Genomic DNA, 24,584 nt, shown 5'->3' with positions numbered 1-24,584 from the left:
CCCGCTGCTTTTCGAGGCGTTCCAGCCTCACCTTTCCCGAAAGACTCACGGTGTCCGTGATTTCCTTCAGAGGAGCCCCAGGACATTTATTGGCTGGCGCAGTGTCTCTACCTGACGGCTCAGTATCACAGGGCAGCCCACGCTCTCCGTTCGCGCAAACTGGACAAGGTAAGTCACCCCCACTTATTTCATTTAGAGCCGTAAGCGGTATTAATTTAGCATTCCCTGCGCGCCGAGCACCTTACTAAGCCTTTGGAAGAGTCCGCTGGAAGGATGATTATTGTGGAATTTAAGTGCTTACTATCAATCAATCAATCATATTTGTGGAGCGCTTACTGTGTGCAGAGCGCTGTCCTAATTAAGCGCTTGGGAAGTACAAGTTGGCAACATATAGAGACAGGCCCTACCCAACAGCAGGCTCACGGTCTGTCAATCAGTCAGTCAATCAGTCGTATTTATGGAGCGCTTACTGTGTGCGGAGCACTGGACTAAGCGCTTGGGAAGTACAAGTTGGCAACATATAGAGACAGGCCCTACCCAACAGTGGGCTCACAGTCTATCAATCAATCAGTCAATCAATCAGTTGTATTTATGGAGCGCTTACTGTGTGCGGAGCACTGGACTAAGCGCTTGGGAAGTACAAGTTGGCAACATATAGAGACAGGCCCTATCCAACAGTGGGCTCACAGTCTATCAATCAGTCAGTCAATCGTATTTGTGGAGCGCTTACTGTGTGCAGAGCACTGTACTAAGCGTTTGGGAAGTACAAGTTGGCAACATATAGAGACAGGCCCTACCCAACAGTGGGCTCACAGTCTATCAATCAGTCAGTCAGTCGTATTTGTGGAGCGCTTACTGTGTGCAGAGCACTGTCCTAAGTGCTTCCGAAGTCCAAGGTGGCAACATCTAGAGACGGTCCCTACCCAACAGCGGGCTCACAGTTCATTCATTCATTCAATTGCATTTATTGAGCGCTTACTGTGTGCAGAGCACTGTACTAAGCGCTTGGGAAGTCCAAGTTGGCAACATCTAGAGACGGTCCCTACCCAACAGCGGGCTCACAGTCTAGAAGGGGGAGACGGACAACAAAACAAAACATATTAACCAAATAAAATAAATAGAATAAATATGTACAAATAAAAGAGTAATAAATACGTACAAACATATATACATTCATTCATTCATTCAATCGCATTTATTGAGCGCTTACTGTGTGCAGAGCACTGTATTAAGCGCTTGGGAAGTCCAAGTTGGCAACATCTAGAGACGGTCCCTACCCAACAGCGGGCTCACGGTCTAGACCGGGGAGACAGACAACAAAACCAAACATGTGGACAGGTGTCAAGTCATCAGAATAAATAGAAGTAAAGCTAGATCAATCAATCAATCAATCGTATTGATTGAGCACTTACTGTGTGCAGAGCACTGTCCTAAGCGCTTGGGAAGTCCAAGGTGGCAACATCTAGAGATGGTCCCTACCCAGCAACGGGCTCACAGTCTGGAAGGGGGAGACAGACAACAAAACAAAACGTGGACAGGTGTCAAGTCATCAGAATAAATAGAAGTAAAGCTAGATCAATCAATCAGTCGTATTTATTGAGCGCTTACTGTGTGCAGAGCACTGTACTAAGTGCTTGGGAAGTCCAAGGTGGCAACATTTAGAGACGGTCCCTACCCGACAGTGGGCTCACAGTCTAGAAGGGGGAGACAGAGAACAAAACATACTAACAAAATAGAATAAATATGTACAAGTAAAATAAATATTCATTCATTCATTCAGTCGTATTTGTTGAGCGCTTACTGTGTGCAGAGCACTGGACTAAGCGCTTGGGAAGTCCAAGTTGGCAACATCTAGAGACGGTCCCTACCCAACAGCGGGCTCACAGTCTAGAAGGGGGAGACTGTGTGTGAGCTCCTTGTGGGCAGGGAAGGTGACTGTTTCTTGTTGTATTCATTCATTCATTCGTATTTATTAATGATGTCATTTGTTGAGCACTTACTATGTGCAGAGCACTGTTCTAAACGCTGAGGGGGATACAAGTTGATCAAGTTGTCCCACGGGGGGCTCACAGTCTTAATCCCCATTTTACAGATGAGGTAACTGGGGCTCAGAGAAGTGACTTGCCCAAGGTCACACAGCAGACATGTGGTGGAGTCGGGATTCGAACCCATGACCTCTGACTCCAAAGCCCGTGCTCTTTCCACTGACCCACGATGCTTCTCTATTGATTGAGAGCTTACTGTGTACCAAGCACTGTATTAAGCGCTTGGGAAGTACAAATCGGAAAGATATAGAGACGTTCATTCATTCATTCATTCATTCATTCAGTCGTATTGAGCGCTTACTGTGTACAGAGCACTGGACTAAGCGCTTGGGAAGTACAAGTCGGCAACACATAGAGACGGTCCCTACCCAACAACGGGCTCACGGTCTAGAAGGGGGAGACAGATGACAGAGCAGAACATATGGACAGGTGTCAAGTCGTCAGAACAAAGAATTAAAGCTAAATCAATCAATCGATCGTATTTATTGAGCACTTACTGTGTACAGAGCACTGTACTAAGCGCTTGGGAAGTACAAGTTGGCAACATAAAGCCAACCCAACAGTGTCCTCACAGTCCTACCCAACAGTGGGCTCACAGTCTAGAAGGGGATGCACATCATTAACAAAATAAATAGAATAGTAAATGTACAAGTGAAATAGAGTGATAAATCTATACAGACATATATGCAGGTGCTGTGGGGAGGGGAAGGACTTGTACACTCCCAAGTGCGTAGTACAGTACCCTGCACACAGTAAGTGCTCAGTAATACGATCGAATGAATGACTGTCAATCACTGTTCTAAGCGCTGGGGTAGATTTGCGTTAATAATAATAATAATAATAATGGTGGTATTTGTTAAGCGCTTACTATGTGCAAAGCACTGTTAAGCGCTGGGGAGGTTACCAGGAGATCAGGTTGTCCCACGGGGGGCTCACAGTCTTCATTCCCATTTTCCAGATGAGGGAACTGAGGCCCAGAGAAGTCAAGTGACTTGCCCAAAGTCACAGAGCTGGCAATTGGCAGAGCCGGGATTTGAACTCATGACCTCTGACTCCAAAGCCCGGGCTCTTTCCACTGAGCCACGCTGCTGCTGCACTTCATTAACAAAATAAATAGAATAGTAAATATGTACAAGTAAAATAGAGTGATAAATCTGTACAAACATATATACAGGTTCTGTGGAGAGGGGAAGGACTTGTACTCTCCCAAGCGCTTAGTACAGTGCCCTGCTTTCATTCATTCATTCATTCATTCAGTTGTATTTATTGAGCGCTTACTGTGTGCAGAGCACCGTACTAAGCGCTTGGGAAGTACAAGTTGGCAACATCTAGAGACGGTCCCTCCCCAACAGCGGGCTCACAGTCTAGAAGGGGGAGACAGGCAACAAAACAAAACATATTAACAAAATAAAATAAATAAAATATGTACAAGTAAAATAAATAAATAAATAAATCGAGTAATAAATATATAAAAACATGTATACATATATACAGGTGCTGTGGGGAAGGGATGGAGGTAAGCAGTGAGAAGCAGTGTGGCTCAGTGGAAAGAGCCTGGGCTTTGGAGTCAGAAGTCATGGGTTCAAATCCTGGCTCTGTCAATTGTCAGCTGTGTGACTTTGGGCAAGTCACTTAACTTCTCTGGGCCTCAGTAACCTCATCTGTAAATTGGGGATTAAGACTGAGCCCCCCATGGGACAATCTGATCACCTTGTAACCTCCCCAGCGCTTAGAACAGTGCTTTGCACATAGTAAGCGCTTAATAAATGCCATCATTATTATAAGCACTTAGTACAGTGCAAGTGCTTAGTACAGTGCTGTGCACACAGTAAGTGCTCAATAAATACGATTGATTGAGGTAAGGAGGGGGGCATGGGGGGGGTGGGGAGAGGAAGGAGGAGGCTCAGTCTCGGAAGGCCTCCTGGAGGAGGTGAGCTCTCAGTAGGGCCTTGAAGGGACCACAGTAAGCACTCAATAAATATGATTGAATGAATCTTCCTTACCTTTACCTACCCTCCTTCCTCTCCCCCTCCTCCCCCTCTGCATCCCCCCGCCTTGCCTCTTTCCCTTCCCCACAGCACCTGTATATATGTATATATGTTTGTACAGATTTATTACTCTATTTATTTATCTTGCGTGTACATAATTATTTTATTTATTTAATTTTGTTAATATGTTTGGTTTTGTTGTCTGTCTCCCCCTTCTAGACCGTGAGCCCGCTGTTGGGTAGGGACCGTCTCTATGTGTTGCCAGCTTGTGCTTCCCAAGGGCTTAGTCCAGTGCTCTGCACACAGTAAGCGCGCCATAAATACGATTGATTGGTTGATTGATTGAATGACTGTCAATCACTGTTCTGAGCGCCAGGGTGGATTTGCGCTAATATGAACGGATCCAGCCCCTGTCCCACGTGGGCCTCACAGTCTTTGTTGGAGGGCAAACCGGCACTGAATCCCCCTCGTCCTCCCAGACTGAGCCCCCTCCTTCCTCTCCCCCTCCTCCTCCTCCCCATCCCCCCCGCTTTACCTCCTTCCCTTCCCCACAGCACCTATATATATATATGTATAGGTGTTTGTACGAATTTATTACTCTATTTATTTTATTTTATTTTTATTTTATTTATCTTATGTGTACATATTTCTTCTATTTATTTTATTTTGTTAATATGTTTTATTGTCCGTCTCCCCTTTTTAGACTGTGAGCCCGCTGTTGGGTAGGGACCGTCTCTAGATGTTGCCAACCTGTACTGCCCCTTCCTCTCTCTCCCCCTCTCCATCCCCCCGGCCTTACCTCCTTCCCTTCCCCACAGCACCTGTATAGATGTATATATGTTTGTACAGATTTATTACTCTATTTATTTATTTTACTTGTACATACCTATTCTAATTATTTTATTTTGTTAATTTGTTTGGTTTTATTCTCTGTCTCCCCCTTCTAGACTGTGAGCCCGCTGTTGGGTAGGGACCGTGTCTATGTGTTGCCAACTTGTACATCCCAAGCGCTCAGTACAGTGCTCTGCACACAGTAAGCGCTCAATAAATACGATTGATTGATTGATTCCCAAGAGCTTAGTCCAGTGCTCTGCACACAATAAGCGCTCAATAAATGCGATTGAGTGAGCTGCTTCCCTGCCCCTCAGAAGCCAATCTTGCCTTCCCAGACTGAGCCCCTTCCTTCCTCTCCCCCTCCTCCCCCCTCCATCCCCCCTGCCTTACCTGCTTCCCTTCCCCACAGCACCTGTATATATGTATATATGTTTGTACGTGTTTATTACTCTATTTTACTTGTGCATATCTATTCTATTTATTTTATTTCGTTAATATGTGTGGTTTTATTCTCTGTCTCCCCCTTCTAGACTGTGAGCCCACTGTTGGGTAGGGACCGTCTCCAGATGTTGCCAACTTGGACTTCCCCAGCGCTTAGTCCAGTGCTGTGCACACAGTAAGCGCTCAGTAAATACGATTGATTGATTGATAGTTGAGATCCCAAGATAAATTGCAGATAGGACGAAGCAACAGAGGGTAAAGACGCGTTCGTAAATGCTGTGGATTGGGGAGGCATTGAGCCTCCACGTGCTTGAGAGATGCAGAAACGCCGCAGTGATTGAAATCGATCAAGGCGGCAGTTTCAGGAAGAGCCTTGTTGGGGAGAGCTGTGCCATTTGTCTGATTCATTCATTCATTCAATCGTATTTATTGAGCGCTTACTGTGTGCAGAGCACTGGACTAAGCGCTTTGGAAGTCCAAGTTGGCAACATCTAGAGACGGTCCCCTACCCAACAGCGGGCTCACAGTCTAGAAGGGGGTGACAGACAACAAAACAAAACATATTAACAAAATAAAATAAGTAGAATAAATATGGGACTTTTCCTAGGGTTAGTGTCTTCTCCATTCATTCATTGTCGTATTTATTGAGCGCTTACTCTGTGCAGAGCACTGGACTAAGCGCTGGGGAAGTACAAGTTGGCAACATATAGAGACGGCCCCCTACCCAACAGCAGGCTCACAGTCTAGAAGGGGGAGACAGACAACAAAACAAAACATAGTAACAAGATCGTTATTATTATTATTATTATTATTATTATTAATTATTATTATTAAAATGGGGATGAAAGCCGTGAGTCCCCCGTGGGACGACGTGATCACCTTGTAACCTTCCCGGCGCTTAGAACAGTGCTTTGCACATAGTAAGCGCTTAACAAATAAGAAGCAGCGTGGCTCAGTGAAAAGAGCCCGGGCTTTGGAGTCAGAGGTCATGGGTTCAAATCCCGCCTCCGCCACTTGTCAGTTGTGTGACTTTGGGCAATTCACTTCACTTCTCTGGACCTCAGTTCCCTCATCTGGAAAATGGGGATTAACTCTGTGAGCCCCATGTGGGACAACTTGATTACCTTGTATCTCCCCCAGCGCTTAGAACAGTGCTTTGCACATAGTAAGCGCTTAATAAATGCCATCATCATCATCGTAAAATAAATAGAATAAATACGTACAAATAAAATAAATAAATGAATATACATATATACAGGTGGTGTGGGGAGGGGGAGGAGGAGGAGAGGAAGGAGGGGGCTCAGTCTGGGAAGGCCTATGATGGCCTGATGTGAATCAATCAATCAATCATATTTATTGAGCGCTTACTGTGTGCAGAGCACTGTACTAAGCGCTTGGGAAGTACAAATTGGCAACATATAGAGACGGTCCCTACCCAACACTGGGCTCACAGTGAACTGATGTGAAGGTCTGATGTGAACTGGGGAAGCAGCGTGGCTCAGTGGAAAGAGCCCGGGCTTTGGAGTCAGAGGTCATGGGTTCAAATCCCGGCTGCACCACTTGTCAGCTGTGTGACTTTGGGCTAGTCACTTCGCTTCTCTGGGCCTCAGTTCCCTCATCTGTGAAATTCATTCATTCATTCATTCATTCAGTCCTGGCAGCAGCGTGAAATTTGGACTGGAGAAGGTAGAGAGAATGGAAGCAGGGGAGTCCAAGAGGAGACTGATGAGGTAGCCGAGTCATAGCGTGGTCTCCATTTAATAATAATAATAATCATCATCATCAATCGTATTTATTGAGCGCTTACTATGTGCAGAGCACTGTACTAAGCGCTTGGGAAGTACAAATTGGCAACATATAGAGACAGTCCCTACCCAACAGTGGGCTCACAGTCTAAAATAATGATAGCATTTATTAAGCGCTTACTGTAGCCGAGTCATAGCATGGTCTCCATTTAATAATAATAATAATGATAGCATTTATTAAGCGCTTATTGTGTGCAAAGCACTGTTCTAAGCGCTGGGGAGGTTACAAGGTGATGAGGTTGTCCCACGGGGGGCTCACAGTCTTCATCCCCATTTTACAGATGAGGCCACTGAGGCTCAGAGAAGTGAAGTGACTTGCCCAAAGTCACCCAGCGGAGCCGGGATTCGAACCCACGACCCCTGACTCCAAAGCCCGGGCTCTTTCCACTGAGCCATGCTGCTTCCCTTTGGATAGAGAGGGAGAGAAACGCGGCGGAGGAAGAACTGACAGAAGGAGCCGGCCGAATATGGGGCTTGAAAGGGAGGAGTCGGCGATAATGCCCAAGTTATGTTCACGAGACGTGGGGAGGATGATGGCTGTGGGGAATTAGAAAACTAATGATGATGATGGTGATGGTATTTGTTAAGCACTTACCATGTGCCAAGCATTCATTCATTTATTCACTCGTATTTATTGAGCGCTTACTGTGTGCAGAGCACTGGACTAAGCGCTTGGGAAGTACAAGTCGGCAGCATCTAGAGACGGTCCCTACCCGACAATGGGCTCACAGTCTAGAAGGGGGAGACAGGCAACAAAACAAAACATGTAGACAGGTGTCAAAAGCACTGTTCTAAGCATTGGGGTAGATGCAAGGTAATAATGATAATAATGATGGCATTTATTAAGCGCTTACTATGTGCAAAGCACTGTTCTAAGCGCCGGGAAGGTTACAAGGTGATCAGGTTGCCCCACGTGGGGCTCACAGCCTTCATCCCCATTTTCCAGATGAGGTAGCTGAGGGCCAGAGAAGCGAAGTGACTTGCCCAGGGTCACACAGCTGACAAGTGGCAGAGCCGGGATTAGAACCCACGACCTCTGGCTCCCAAGCCCGGGCTCTTCCCACTGAGCCACGCTGCTTCTCGGGACGTTCTTCCCGTAATGCGTATCTCTCGGGATATAACTTGATCCACGAGTCGGCCCAGTAGATTTGGTAGAATAATAATTTTGGTTTTATGGGCGCTTAGTTCATTCATTCATTCATTCAGTCGTATTTGTTGAGCGCTTACTGTGTGCAGAGCACTGTACTAAGCGCTTGGGAAGTACAAGTTGGCAACATATTCATTCATTCAATCGTATTTATTAAGTGCTTACTGTGTGCAGAGCACTGCACTAAGCGCTTTGGAAGTACAAGTTGGCAACGTCTAGAGACGGTCCCTACCCAACAGCGGGCTCACAGTCTAGAAGGGGGAGACAGACAACAAAACAAAACATATTAACAAAATAAAATGAATAGAATAAATATGTACAAATAAAATAGAGTAATAAATACGTACAAACATATATACATGCATTCATTCATTCAATTGTATTTATTGAGCGCTTACTGTGTGCAGAGCACTGTACTGAGCGCTTGGGAAGTAGAAGTTGGCAACATCTAGAGACGGTCCCTACCCAACAGCGGGCTCACAGGCTAGAAGGGGGAGACAGACAACAAAACAAAACATTAACGAAATAAAATAAATAGAATAAATATGTACAAATAAAATGAGTAATAAATACGTACAAACATATATACATGCATTCATTCATTCAATTGTATTTATTGAGCGCTTACTGTGTGCAGAGCACTGTATTAAGCGCTTGGGAGGTCCAAGTTGGCAACATCTAGAGACGGTCCCTACCCAACAGTGGGCTCACAGTCTAGAAGGGGGAGACAGAGAACAAAACATATTAACGAAATAAAATAAATAGAATAAATATGTGCAAATAAAATAAATAGAGTAATAAATACGTGCAAACATATACATTCATTCATTCAATTGTATTTATTGAGTGCTTACTGTGTGCAGAGCACTGTAGTAGGCGCTTGGGAAGTCCAAGTTGGCAACATCTAGAGACGGTCCCTACCCAACAGCGGGCTCACAGTCTGGAAGGGGGATGCAGAGAACAAAACAAAACATATTAACAAAATAAAATAAGTAGAATAAATATGTACAAATAAAATAGAGTAATAAATACGTACAAACATATATACGTTCATTCATTCATTCAGTGGTATTTGAGCGCTTACTGTGTGCAGAGCACTGTACTAAGCGCTTGGGAAGTCCAAGTTGGCAACATCTAGAGACGGTCCCTACCCAACAGTGGGCTCACAGTCTAGAAGGGGGAGACAGAGAACTAAACAAAACATATTAATAAAATAAATAGAATAAATATGTGCGAATAAATAGAGTAATAAATACGTACAAACATATACATTCATTCATTCAATTGTATTTATTGAGCGCTTACTGTGTGCAGAGCACTGTACTAAGCGCTTGGGAAGTCCAAGTTGGCAGCATATAGAGACGGTCCCTACCCAACAGTGGGCTCACAGTCTAGAAGGGGTAAACAGAGAACAAAACAAAACATATTAACAAAATAAAATAAATAGAATAAATATGTGCAAATAAAATAGAGTAATAAATACGTACCAACATATATACATTCATTCATTCATTCATCCAATTGTATTTATTGAGTGCTTACTGTGTGCAGAGCACTGCACTAAGCGCTTTGGAAGTCCAAGTTGTCAACATATAGAGATGGTCCCTACCCAACAGTGGGCTCACAGTCTAGAAGGGGGAGACAGAAAGCAAAACAAAACATCTTAATAAAATAAATAGAATAAATATGTACAAATAAAATAAATAAATCAATAGAGTAATAAATACGCACAAACATATATACATATATACAGGCTTAGTAGATGTCAAGTGCCCTGCTAAGCGCTTGGATAGGTACAGGAGACCCAGATCAATCAATGTCGTATTTATTGAGCGCTTACTGTGTGCAGAGCACTATACTAAGCGCTTGGGAAGTACAAGTTGGCAACATATAGAGACAGTCCCTACCCAACAGCGGGCTCACAGTCTAAAAAGATCAGACACAGCCCGATCTGTTGCAGCAAAGGCAGTGCGTACAGCGTCTGTCAAGGCGTGAATGCTATAATGCAATTTTTCAATCAATCGTATTTATTGAGTGCTTACTGTGTGCAGAGCACTGTACTAAGCGCTTGGGAAGTACAACGCAAGGATCGTCGAGAATACGACTCCAACGCTGTAGCAGCACTGACCATTCACAGAAGTAGTAGTTGTGAAAGTATTAAGCTTCTACTCAGTCCAGCGCTTAGAACAGTGCTTTGCACATAGTAAGCGCTTAATAAACGCCATTATTATTATTATTGTGCGCTTTAAGCACTGGAAAAAAAAAATGCACACGTGAGAATTAGACCAGATCCTTAGCATCCCAAAAGCTCCTAATCTAAGAATGAAGTAGGGGGGGAAGGGGTTGGAAACAAAGATGATCCAGTAAAAATACACAAAAAAACACACAAAAAAACCACGTGAGAATTAGACCAGATCCTTAGCATCCCAAAAGCTTCTAATCCAAGAATGAAGTAGGGGGGGAAGGGGTTGGAAACAAAGATGATCCAATAAAAATACACAAAAAAACACACAAAAAAACCACGTGAGAATTAGACCAGATCCTTAGCATCCCAAAAGCTTCTAATCCAAGAATGAAGTAGGGGGGGGAAGGGGTTGGAAACAAAGATGATCCAATAAAAATACACAAAAAAACAAAAAGTGAGAATTAGACCAGATCCTTAGCATCTAAGAATGAAGTAGGGGGAGAAGGGGTTGGAAACAAAGATGATCCAATAAAAATACACAAAAAACAAAAAAAAAAACCATGTGAGAATTAGACCAGATCCTTAGCATCCCAAAAACTCCTAATCTAAGAATGAAGTAGGGGGGGAAGGGGTTGGAAACAAAGATGATCCAATAAAAATACACAAAAAAACAAAAAAAACCCGTGAGAATTAGACCAGATCCTTAGCCTCCCAGAAGCTTCTAATCTAAGAATGAAGTAGGGGGGGAAGGGATTGGAAACAAAGATGATCCAATAAAAATACACAAAAAAACACGTGAGAATTAGACCAGATCCTTAGCATCCCAGAAGCTTCTAATCTAAGAATGAAGTAGGGGGGAAAGGGGTTGGAAACAAAGATGATCCAATAACAATACACAAAAACCCCCCCCAAAAACCACGTGAGAATTAGACCAGATCCTTAGCATCCCAAGAGCTTCTAATTTAAGAATGAAGTAGAGGGAGAAGAGGTTGGAAACAAAGATGATCCAATAAAAATACACACAAAAAAACAAAAAAAAAAAAACAGGTGAGAATTAGACCAGATCCTTAGCATCCCAAAAGCTTCTAATCTAAGAATGAAGTAGGGGGAGAAGAGGTTGGAAACAAAGATGATCCAATAAAAATACACAAAAAAACAAAAAAACACACATGAGAATTAGACCAGATCCTTAGCCTCCCAAAAGCTTCTAATCTAAGAATGAAGTAAGGGGGGAAGGGGTTGGAAACAAAGATGATCCAATAAAAATACACAAAAAAAACACGTGAGAATTAGACCAGATCCTTAGCATCCCAAAAGCTTGTAATCTAAGAATGAAGTAGGGGGGAAGGAGTTGGAAACAAAGATGATCCAATAAAAACACACAAAAAACCCAAAAAAAAAATGTGAGAATTAGACCAGATCCTTAGCATCCCAAAAGCTTCTAATCTAAGAATGAAGTAGGGGGAGAAGAGGTTTGAAACGAAGATGATCCAATAAAAATACACAAAAAAACACGTGAGAAGTAGACCAGATCCTTAGCATCCCAAAAGCTTCTAATCTAAGAATGAAGTAGGGGCGAAAGGGGTTGGAAACAAAGATGATCCAATAAAAATACACAAAAAAAACCCCCGAAAACAACGTGAGAATTAGACCAGATCCTTAGCATCCCAAGAGCTTGTAATCTAAGAATGAAGTAGGGGGGGAAGGGGTTGGAAACAAAGATGATCCAATAAAAATACACAAAAAAACAAAAAAACACACATGAGAATTAGACCAGATCCTTAGCCTCCCAAAAGCTTCTAATCTAAGAATGAAGTAAGGGGGGAAGGGGTTGGAAACAAAGATGATCCAATAAAAATACACAAAAAAACACGTGAGAATTAGACCAGATCCTTAGCATCCCCAAAGCTTGTAATCTAAGAATGAAGTAGGGGGGAAGGAGTTGGAAACAAAGATGATCCAATAAAAACACACAAAAAACCCAAAAAAAAAATGTGAGAATTAGACCAGATCCTTAGCATCCCAAAAGCTTCTAATCTAAGAATGAAGTAGGGGGAGAAGAGGTTGGAAACGAAGATGATCCAATAAAAATACACAAAAAAACACGTGAGAAGTAGACCAGATCCTTAGCATCCCAAAAGCTTCTAATCTAAGAATGAAGTAGGGGCGAAAGGGGTTGGAAACAAAGATGATCCAATAAAAATACACAAAAAAACCCCCCGAAAACAACGTGAGAATTAGACCAGATCCTTAGCATCCCAAGAGCTTGTAATCTAAGAATGAAGTAGGGGGGGAAGGGGTTGGAAACAAAGATGATCCAATAAAAATACACCAAAAAACAAAAAGTGAGAATTAGACCAGATCCTTAGCATCCCCAAAGCTTCTAATTTAAGAATGAAGTAGGGGGGGAAGGGGTTGGAAACAAAGATGATCCAATAAAAACACACAAAAAAACCAAAAAAAAACATGTGAGAATTAGACCAGATCCTTAGCATCCCAAAAGCTTCTAATCTAAGAATGAAGTAGGGGGGCAAGGGGTTGGAAACAAAGATGATCCAATAAAAATACACAAAAAAAACAATCCAAGGTAAGGACATGGATGAATACGATAACAGCAATAGGGAACCGGGGCGAAAAGAGTTTCGGGTGCTTTGAGACTCAGAATCCTACAGTCATGATCGCTAGTAATTGAAATTTACAATAGGAAAAGCTTTTCTGTTGTAGAGAAACCTGTTAAAATTGATCTTTTTATTGCTGGTTTTGAAGAAGCCAGTAGAATTGCCTCCTGTGACAAAAAGCTATTTTCAGGGCTCATTAATAAATGTCCTGTGGAAAATGTTCCGAATGTATTAAATGAGCATCTGCGGTATGGTAGGGGAAAAGATGTAAATTTAGAAATTCAGAGGTATTACTGCTCAGTTATTGAGGAGGCTTAAGTGATCTTTAAAACTGTAGGTTTGGGTGGCTTTTTATAGATTCCTTTCTCTTCTAGTTATATGAAGCCTGTCGATATCTCGCGGCTAGGTGTCATGTGAGTATGGTATTATTTATTTTGTTTTCATTAGAAAACTACTTGGCAGAGTGTAATTCGGAATATAGTACGGTCTAAATCTCAGCCACTGACAATTTCAATGATGTGGTTCAGTAGGTTAGGAGAAAACTGTAACAAATTGGTGTCAACGTTTTCATTGCATGTACTGGTTTGTTATGGATTATAGATTTACATCATCCATTTCTGCCTGAAAATGAACATGTAAAAGCAGATATTTTGAAATCTTCATGTTTCGTTCATTTCTACCTGAAAATGAACATATAAAAGCCAGTGTTTTGAAGTCTTAGTGTTTAAATAATTCATTTCTGCCTGAAAATTTACATATAAAAGCAAATGTTTTGAAATCTTAATGTTTAAATATTCCATTGGTCAGCTATTGGCTGGGATTTAAAAAAAAACATAATACATAGCGCAGCTTTAGCAGTCAGGTATATTTAAATATGTTGTAGTCTCTGTCACCTATCTCTGCAGGAAAGTGAACGCATCAGAGAAAAAACTTTGAAATGTAATATTATGTAATATGTAATTATGTAATATTATGTAATGTAATTGTGTAATATTACATATTGTATTATGTAGTTATGTAATATTACATATCATATTATGTAATTGTAATATTACATATTATATTATGTAACATTGCATGTTATATTATGTAATTATGTAATACTATGTAATGTAATTATGTAATGTTACATATGTTATGTAGTTATGTAATATTACATATTATATTATGTGATTGTGATCTTGCATATTTTATTATGTAATTATGTAATGTTGCATATTATATTATGTAGCTATGTAATATTGCATATCATATTATATAATTGTGTAATATTACATATATTATGTAATGATGTGATATTGCCTATTATATTATGTGTGTGTGATATTACATGTTATATTATGTAATTATGTAATTTTACATATTACATTACGTAATTATGTAATTTTATATAAATGTAAATGTAATATTTAAGTGAGATAGAGGTGAATTATGTCTTTTTAATCTAGATCAATACATATGTTCCAAGAACAGTATTTCCCAGGGTCATGATGATCGAGATTGTTTAATCGTTTTGCAATTCTCCATCTAGTATGCAGCCAAAGAACACCAGCAAGCCCTTGATATCCTTGACATGGAAGAACCAATCAACAAGAGATTGTTTGAAAAATACCTGAAGGATGAAAGTGGCTTGAAAGACGCCTCCGACTGGGAAACATCCCAGTCCTCGGTGAGTGTAATTATTCGCCGAAACGGTGTTTTCCGAGATGAGCCAAGCGAGCGGTCACCGGGCGGTAGAGATGAAACGCTCGCCCGCTCTCACCGACTCAGTCTGACCTGGGCTGAAAAATCGGACTCCGGCCTTGACCCCTTTTCTTCTCTTCCCCCAGATCAAGAGCTCTATTTGTCTTTTACGAGGGAAAATCTACGACGCCCTGGATAATCGAACCCTCGCCACGCATAGCTACAAAGAAGCCTTGAAGCTCGACGTCTACTGCTTCGAAGCGTTTGACCTTTTAACATCACACCACATGCTGACGGCCCAAGAAGGTTGGACAGCTTCCCCCCGATTTTTTTCCTTTTTTAACGTAGATTATTTCACCCACTTTAACGGCCGCTTCTCTGAATCATTCATTCATTCAGTCGTATTCATTCATTCATTCATTCAATCGTATTTATTGAGCGCTTACTGTGTGCGGAGCACTGGACCAAGCGCTTGGGAAGTCCAAGTTGGCAACATAGAGAGACGGTCCCTACCCGACGGCGGGCTCACAGTCTGGAAGGGGGCGTGGGGGGCGTTGTCTCGGTGATAATAATAAGAATGGTATTTGCTAAGCTTAAAAAAATCATTCATTCATTTTTATTGAGCGCTTACTGTGTGCCGAGCACTGTACTAAGCGCTTATTTTACTTGTACGTATTTACTATTCTATTTTATTTTGTCACAGTCTTTTAGACTGTGAGCCCACTGTTGGGTAGGGACTGTCTCTATGTGTTGCCAATTTGTCCTTCCCAAGCGCTTAGTCCAGTGCTCTGCACACAGGAAGCGCTCAATAAATATGATTGAGTGAATGAATGAACTGAAGTTTAAATGATGATGATGATGATAGCATTTATTATCCCGTCTCCCCCTTTTAGACTGTCTGTCACCCCCTTTTAGATTGTGAGCCCACTGTTGGGTAGGGACTGTCTCTATATGTTGCCAATTTGTACTTCCCAAGCGCTTAGTACAGTGCTCAGCACATAGTAAGCGCTCAATAAATGCGATTGATGAGGATGATGGAAGGGGGAGACAGACCACAAAACAAAACGTATTAACAAAATAACCAATGTGACCTTAGTCTTGGGTTATTTCAACACTGTTGATTTTGGGAGAGGGGCACACAAAGTAGTAAGGAAGCAGTTTAATTTGGATTGAGAAAAACCCAGGTCTTTCCTTCCTCTCCCTCCCGTAAGATTAGGTATTCAAATACAAATATCTACAAAGATGCACATATAAAAACTACAGGCAAGCATATAGATAGATATAGGTATCTAAGTAGGGTAGAGCAAAATACTCAGAATGACCCCCGCACGGTGTAATGGATAGAGGCCGGGCTTGGCAGTCGAAAGGTCATGGGTTCTAATCCCGCCTCCGCCACCTGTCAGCTGTGTGACCTTGGGCGAGTCACTTCACTTCTCTGGGCCTCGGTCCCCTCACCTGTAAGATGGGGGTTGAGACTGTGAGCCCCACGTGGGACAGGGACTGTGTCCGACCCGATTTGCTCATCATCATCATCATCAATCGTATTTATTGAGCGCGCAGAGCACTGAACTAAGCGCTTGGGAAGTACAAATTGGCAATATATAGAGACAGTCCCTACCCAACAGTGGGCTCACAGTCTAAAAGACTGGGCTCATATAATAATAATAATAATGATGGCATTTATTACGCACTTACTATGTGCAAAGCTCTATTTATTGAGCGCTTACTGTGTGCAGAGCACTGTACTAAGCGCTTGGGAAGTCCAACTTGACAACATACAGAGACGGTCCCTACCCAACGGCGGGCTCACAGGCTAGAATCCGGCAGGCTCCCGCTGGCCTCACCGGTTGCTTTGCCAGGAAAATTGAAGTCATCAGACGTCAACGCCCTTGGGAATCCCCGCTCAGAGGCTGTGGGTTCAAATCCCGGCTCCGCCACTTGTCAGCTGTGTGACTTTGGGCAAGTCACTTCTCGGTGCCTCTGTTACCTCGTCTGTAAAATGGGGATGAAGACTGTGAGCCCCCCGTGGGACAACCTGATCACCTTGTAACCACCCCAGCGCTTCGGACAGTGCTTTGCACATAGTAAGCGCTTAATAAAGGCCTTCCCAGACTGAGCCCCTTCCTTCCTCTCCCCCTCGTCCCCCTCTCCATCCCCCCATCTTACCTCCCTCCCTTCCCCACAGCACCTGTATATATGTATATATGTTTGTACAGATTTTTTTTACTCTAATTTATTTGTACATATCTATTCTATTTATTTTATTTTGTTAGTATGTTTGGTTTTGTTCTCTGTCTCCCCCTTTTAGACTGTGAGCCCACTGTTGGGTAGGGACTGTCTCTATATGTTGCCAATTTGTACTTCCCAAGCGCTTAGTACAGTGCTCTGCACATAGTAAGCGCTCAATAAATACGATTGATGATGATGATTATTACCTCCCCACCGCTCTCTTACCCGCCATTATTATTATTATTATTATTATTATTATTACCTCCCCACCGCTCTCTTACCCGCCATTATTATTATTATTATTACCTCCCCACCACTCTTACCCGCCATTATTATTATTATTACCTCCCCACCGCTCTCTTACCCGCCATTATTATTATTATTACCTCCCCACCGCTCTCTTACCCGCCAATCTTTTTCTTCCTTCCCTGCTGTCTTTCAAGAAACGATCTCCTGCCTCTACACTTCAGCCACCCCTCCGACTCCGTCGCGTCTCCTCTGTTAAAAATGTTTGTTTCCACTCACTTCCCCTCCTTCGTTGCCATCTTCAACCTCTCTTTCCCAAGCCTCTGCTTCTGAACTTTCGCCCAGTGCTTAGAACAGTGCTCGGCACATAGTAAGCACGGTGTCTCCCATGGGACAACCTGATCACCTTGTAACCTCCCCAGCGCTTAGAACAGTGCTATGCACATAGTAAGCGCTTAATAAATGCCGTAATTATTATTATTATCATTATTAACTTTCAAATCTGTCCTGGTTTCACCTGTGCAAAACGCTTTTGGGATCCCAAACCCTCCTCCAGCTATCGCCTCATCTCCCTCTTCCCTTTCCCATCCGCACTCCCTGAACAGGTTGTGTCCACCCTCTCCTTCCTGACCAACTCTCTTCCTGATCCATTACAATTCAGTGATTGTTTTTATTTATTTTATTTATTTTATCTTATTTGTTTATTTTATTTATTATTTATTTTATTTATTATTAATAATAATCTTTAAGCACTTACAATTTTTTTTATTAATAATAATCTTTGTTAATCACTTACAATGTGCCAAGCACTGTTTTAAGCGCTGGGGTAGAAACAAGGTAAGCAGGTTGTCCCATTATATTGTAAATGTCAAATATATATATGTAAATATATTGTAAATAAATACCATTACTATTATTATTATCAAAGTTCCCTAAGAGCTTCAGAGTAGAGTCTGCTGGGCTTAATAATAATGATCGTATTTGTTAAGTGCATCATTATTATTAAGTCCAGCAGAATCTACTCTGAAGCTCTTAGGGAACTTTGATAATAATAATAATAACAATGGTATTTGTTAAGCACTTAACAAATATCATCATTAGTATTAAGTCCAGCAGAATCTACTCTGAAGCTCTTAGGGAACTTTGATAATAATAATAATAACAGTATTTGTTAAGCGCTTAACAAATACCATCATTATTATTAAGTCCATCAGAATCTACTCTGATGCTCTTAGGGAACTTTGATAATAATAATAATACTGGTATTTGTTAAGTGCTTAACAAATACCATCGTTATTATTAAGTCCAGCAGAATCTACTCTGAAGCTCTTAGGGAGCTTTGATGATAATAATAATAATAATACTGGTATTTGTTAAGCGCTTAACAAATACCGTCATTATTATTAAGTCCAGCAGAATCTACTCTGAAGCTCTTAGGGAACTTTGATAATAATAATAATAATAATGGTATTTGTTAAGCGCTTAACAAATGCCATCATTATTATTAAGTCCAGCAAAATCTACTCTGAAGCTCTTAGGGAACTTTAATAATAATAATAACAATGGTATTTGTTAAGTGCTTAACAAATACCATCATTAGTATTAAGTCCAGCAGAATCTACTCTGAAGCTCTTAGGGAACTTTGATAATAATAATAATAATAATAATAATAATAATAATAATGGTATTTGTTAAGCACTTAGCAAATACCATCATTATTATTAAGTCCAGCAGAATCTACTCTGAAGCTCTTAGGGAACTTTGATAATAATAATAATAACAATGGTATTTGTTAAGCGCTTAACAAGTACCATCATTATTATTAAGTCCAGCAGAATCTACTCTGAAGCTCTTAGGGAACTTTGATAATAATAATAATGCTGGTATTTGTTAAGCGCTTAACAAATACCATCATTATTATTAAGTCCAGCAGAATCTACTCTGAAGCTCTTAGGGAACTTTGATAATAATAATAATAATACTGGTATTTGTTAAGCGCTTAACAAATACCGTCATTATTATTAAGTCCAGCAGAATCTACTCTGAAGCTCTTAGGGAACTTTGATAATAATAATACTGGTATTTGTTAAGTGCTTAACAAATACCATCATTATTATTAAGTCCAGCAGAATCTACTCTGAAGTTCTTAGGGAACTTTGCTAATAATAATAATAATGGTATTTGTTTAGCGCTTAACAAGTACCATCATTATTATTAAGTCCAGCAGAATCTACTCTGAAGCTTTTAGGGAACTTTGATTATAATAATAATAACAATGGTATTTGTTAAGCGCCTAACAAATACTGTCATTATTAAGTCCAGCAGAATCTACTCTGAAGCTCTTAGGGAACTATGATAATAATAATACTGGTGTTAAGTCCTTAACAAATACCATCATTATTATTAAGTCCAGCAGAATCTACTCTGAAGCTCTTAGGGAACTTTGATAATAATAATAATAATAATAATAATGGTATTTGTTAAGCGCTTAACAAATGCCATCATTATTACTAAGTCCAGCAGAATCTACTCTGAAGCTCTTAGGGAATGTTGATAATAATAATAATAATAATAATAATGGTATTTGTTAAGCACTTAACAAATACCATCATTATTATTAAGTCCAGCAGAATCTACTCTGAAGCTCTTAGGGAACTTTAATAATAATAATAACAGTGGTATTTGTTAAGTGCTTAACAAATGCTATCATTATTATTAAGTCCAGCAGAATCTACTCTGAAGTTCTTAGGGAACTTTGCTAATAATAATAATAATGGTATTTGTTAAGCACTTCACAAATACCATCATTATTATTAAGTCCAGCAGAATCTACTCTGAAGCTCTTAGGGAACTATGATAATAATAATAATAATAACAATGGTATTTGTTAAGCGCTTAAGAAATACCATCATTATTTTTAAGTCCAGCAGAATCTACTCTAAACCTCTTAGGGAACTTTGATGATAATAATAATAACAGTGGTATTTGTTAAGCGCTTAACAAATACTGTCATTATTAAGTCCAGCAGAATCTACTCTGAAGCTCTTAGGGAACTATGATAATAATAATACTGGTGTTAAGCGCTTAACAAATACCATCATTATTGTTAAGTCCAGCAGAATCTACTCTGAAGCTCTTAGGGAACTTTGATAATAATAATAATAATGGTATTTGTTAAGCGCTTAACAAATACCATCATTATGATTAAGTCCAGCCGAATCTACTCTGAAGCTCTGAGGGAAATTTGATAATAATAATAATAATACTGGTATTTGTTAAGCGCTTAACAAATACCGTCATTATTATTAAGTCCAGCAGAATCTACTCTGAAGCACTTAGGGAACTTTGATAGTAATAATGGTATTTGTTAAGCGCTTGCTATGTGCAAAGCACTGTTCTAAGCGCTTTGACACGAATGACTACCACCTTTCTCCTTGAAACTCTCAGCTCTTGGTTTGGCAGACAAAGTTCTCTCCTGGCTCTTCTCTAACCACTCTGACTGCTCATTCTTTGTTTCTTTTGCTGTTTTTTTGGGGGGCGGAGGGATGGTTTAATGGTATTTAGCCACTTACTATTTGCCGTGCACCGTTCTAAGCGCTGGGGCAGATACAAGCTAATCCACAGGCCGCGGCCACGATTCCTTTTTCACGGCTCATCTCCAGATTGTGCTACCCTCCAGGGCTGTAGTGGACGTCTTCTACTTTTCTGGTTGTACATGCCTGCTCGGTGCGGATGACTCCTCAATATAACTCTCCAGCCCTGCCCTCTCCCCTGCTCTTTCTTCCGTCGTATTGGGCGCTTACTGTGTGCCGGGTACAATACAACAAGAAATGGACACATTCCAGGCCCGTAGTGAGCTTACAATCTAGAGGGGGGAGATGGTGGACATGAATATAAAAAAATAAATTATAGATCTATACGTAAATGCCGTGGGGCTGGGAAGGGGGATGAATTAAGGGAGCACGTCAGTCTTAATCCCCTTTTTACAGATGAGATGACTGAGGCACAAAGAAGGTAAGTGGCTTGCCCAGGGTCACGCAGCGGACCCTGGGAGAGTGGGAGAAGAGGAAAGGAAGGCTTAGTTTGGAAAGGCCTCTTGGAGGAGAAGAATAATAATAATAATGGCATTTATTAAGCTTGGACTTCCCAAGCGCTTAGTACAGTGCTCTGCACACAGTAAGCGCTCAATAAATACGATTGAATGAATGAATAAATAAATAAGATTGAATGAATTAATGAATGAACCTAATAGTTACCCCTAACATATTGGTTGAGACCCATCCTCGGCCCTTATTTATTCAACTGTTTATTTGACTCCACTATTTCTAAATATTTTCCTCTTCCTCCCCCCATTAGATCGTGAATTCTTTATCAGCAGGGAGCATATTCTCTTGTTCTTCCCCGAGCCCGTAGCCCGCTACATTACTCCATTTATTTATTTTACTTGTGCATATTTATTCCATTTATTTTATTTTGTTAATATGTTTTTGTCTTATTGTCTGTCTCCCCCTTCTAGACTGTGAGCCCACTGTTGGGTAGGGACCGTCTGTATATCTTGCCATCTTGTACTTCCCAAGCGCTTAGTACAGTGCTCTGCACACCGTAAGCGCTCAATCAATATGATTGAATGAATGGGGGGGAAGTAGGAGAAAAGTAAAGCTCAGTCGGGAGGGAGAGTTGGTTAAATGCCTTAAAGCTGGTTTTATTTATTACTCTATTTTATTTGTGCATATTTATTCTATTTCTTTTATTTTGTTAATATGTTTTGTCTTGTTGTTTGTCTCCCCCTTCTAGACTGGAAGCCCACTGTTGGGTAGGGACCGTCTCTGTATGTTGCCATCTTGTACTTCCCAAGCGCTTAGTACAGTGCTCTGCACACCGTAAGAGCTCAATAAATATGATTGAATGAATGAATTGCAGTCAGCGCACATTCAATTACCACCCTTGCTGTGATCAATCTTGCAATTCGTGGAACTCCTCAAATATTAAAAGATGTCATGTGTCTTTCTTATTTCACAGAAAAAGAACTTCTGGAATCTCTACCTCTTGGCAAGCAATGTCCGGAAGAGCAAGAACTGCTGCGGTTTCTTTTTGAAAATAAATTAAAAAAGGTAATGAAACCACCGAGCAAATCTATAGGTACATTTTGACATTCCCTTCAGGCATCGATAGAACAGTGCTTTGCACATAGTAAGCGCTTAACAAATGCCATTATTATTATTATTATTATTATTATTATTCAGGTGACTCAGGGTGAATGCAGTCCGTGTCCCCCGTGGGGCTCATGGTCTTAATCCCCGTTTCACAGCGGAGGAAACTGAGGCCCAGAAAAGTAAAAAGTGACTTGTCCGAGGTCACAGAGGAAACAAGTGGCGGAGCCGGGATTAGAACCCAGGTCTTTCCGCCTCCCAGACTGACGCTGTATCCGGGCGGCCCTGCTGCTTCTCTGTTTTGAGCAGCGTGGCTCAGTGGAAAGAGCCCGGGCTTTGGAGTCCGAGGTCATGGGTTCGAATCCCGGCTCCGCCAGTTGTCAGCTGGGTGACTTGGGGCAAGTCGCTTCACTTCTCCGGGCCTCAGTCACCTCATCTGGAAAATGGGGATTAAGATTGTGGGACAACCTGATCACCTTGTAACCTCCCCAGCGCTTAGAGCAGTGCTTTGCACGTAGTAAGTGCTTCACAAATACCAGAATTATTATTATTACGTCAGTCAGGCAGTCGTCGTTATCGAGTTAGAGGTCATGGGTTCTAATCCCGCCTCTACCGCTTGTCAGCTGTGTGACTTGGGGCGAGTCACTTCACTTCCCTGTGCCTCAGTGACCTCATCTGGAAAATGGGGATGAAGACTGTGAGTCCCACGGGGGGCAACCCGATCACCTTGTATCTACCCCAGCGCTTAGAACACTGCTCGGCACGTAGTAAGCGCTTAACAAATACCGTTATTATTATTTTCTAGACTGTGAGGCCATTGTTGGGTAGGTACTGTCTCTATAATGATAATTATAATAATGGCATTTATTAAGTGCTTACTATGTGCAAAGCACTGTTCTAAGTGCTGGTTGATGATAATAATACTGGCATTTATTAAGCGCTTACTATGTGCAAAGCACTGTTCTAAGTGCTGTAATGTTGCCGACTTGTACTTCCCAAGCGCTTGCTACAGTGCTCTGCACACAGTAAGCGCTCAATAAATACGACTGAATGAACTGAGCGCTTACTTGTGTGCAGAGCACTGCCCTAAACGTTTGGTAGAGGAGCGGCAACTCCTGCCTCCGAAGGGAAGGCCGCGGTTCCCTGGGGTGCTGTGGAGAAGGGAAGGAGGTATTCAATAAATACAGTTGAATGAATGAATGAATGTATATATGTTTGTACATATTTATTACTCTATTTTGTACATATTTATTCTATTTTATTTTGTTGATATGTTTTATTTTGTTGTCTGTCTCCCCCTTCTAGCCTGTGAGCCCGCTGTTGGGTAGGGACCGTCTCTACATATTGCCAACTTGTACTTCCCAAGCGCTTAGTACAGTGCTCTGCACGCAGTAAGCGCTCAATAAATACAATTGAATGAATGAATGTATATATGTTTGTACGTATTTATTACTCTATTTTATTTGTACGTATTTATTCTGTTTATTTTATTTTGTTAATATGTTTTGTTATCCGTCTCCCCCTTGTAGACTGTGAGCCCGCTGTTGGGTAGGGACCGTCTCTAGATGTTGCCGACTTGTACCTCCCAAGCGCTTAGTACAGTGCTCTGCGCACAGTAAGCGCTCAATAAATACAATTGAATGAATGAATGTATATATGTTTGTACGTATTCATTACTCTATTTTATTTGTATATATTCATTCTGTTTATTTTATTTGGTTAATATGTTTTGTTTTGTTGTCCGTCTCCCCCTTCTAGACTGGGAGCCCGCTGTTGGGTAGGGACCGTCTCTTGATGGTGCCAACTTGGACTTCCCAAGCGCTTAGTACAGTGCTCTGCACGCAGTAAATACAGTTGAATGAAAGAATGAAATCAGAATGCGGTGGGAGAGTATATATAATAAAGAGTTTCAAGAGACGTGCCTCCCCATTAACATTCATAAAACCCAGGGTGGATACTTTGGGGATTGCCTCTTCATTTACAAAAGCGCACCCCCTTTTTTCCCCTCGCGTTTTAAGGCGAATTTAAATGTCTTCCTGTGTTTCAGTATAACAAGCCCAGTGAAACGCTCATCCCGGAATCCGTGGACGGCCTGCAGGGCAACCTGGACGTGGTGGTGTCTTTAGCGGAAAGGCATTATTATAACTGTGACTTCAAAATGTGCTACAAGCTCACCTCCGTGTAAGTAGGCGGGAGCGTTTTGACGTTCGGCC

The 24,584-nt window shown here is 41.3% G+C and overlaps 1 protein-coding gene across 1 annotated transcript in view; it reads left to right on the top strand.

Moving 5' to 3' along the window:
* Positions 1-24,584, top strand: part of CDC16 (cell division cycle 16) — a 93,837-nt gene that overhangs the window by 15,973 nt on the left and 53,280 nt on the right. Inside the window, exons 3-8 of the mRNA XM_038767800.1 lie at positions 71-168; positions 13,438-13,476; positions 14,595-14,732; positions 14,893-15,052; positions 22,241-22,332; positions 24,419-24,552. Of these exons, the coding sequence (XP_038623728.1) occupies positions 71-168; positions 13,438-13,476; positions 14,595-14,732; positions 14,893-15,052; positions 22,241-22,332; positions 24,419-24,552 (661 nt within the window). The remainder of the gene's footprint in view (positions 1-70; positions 169-13,437; positions 13,477-14,594; positions 14,733-14,892; positions 15,053-22,240; positions 22,333-24,418; positions 24,553-24,584) is intronic.

The sequence above is a fragment of the Tachyglossus aculeatus genome, chromosome 2 (assembly GCF_015852505.1).
Source record: "Tachyglossus aculeatus isolate mTacAcu1 chromosome 2, mTacAcu1.pri, whole genome shotgun sequence".
Classification (NCBI taxonomy): Eukaryota; Metazoa; Chordata; class Mammalia; order Monotremata; family Tachyglossidae; genus Tachyglossus; species Tachyglossus aculeatus.
The sequence above is the reverse complement of the archived record's forward strand: the minus strand, read 5'-3'. Positions and strand labels throughout refer to the sequence as shown.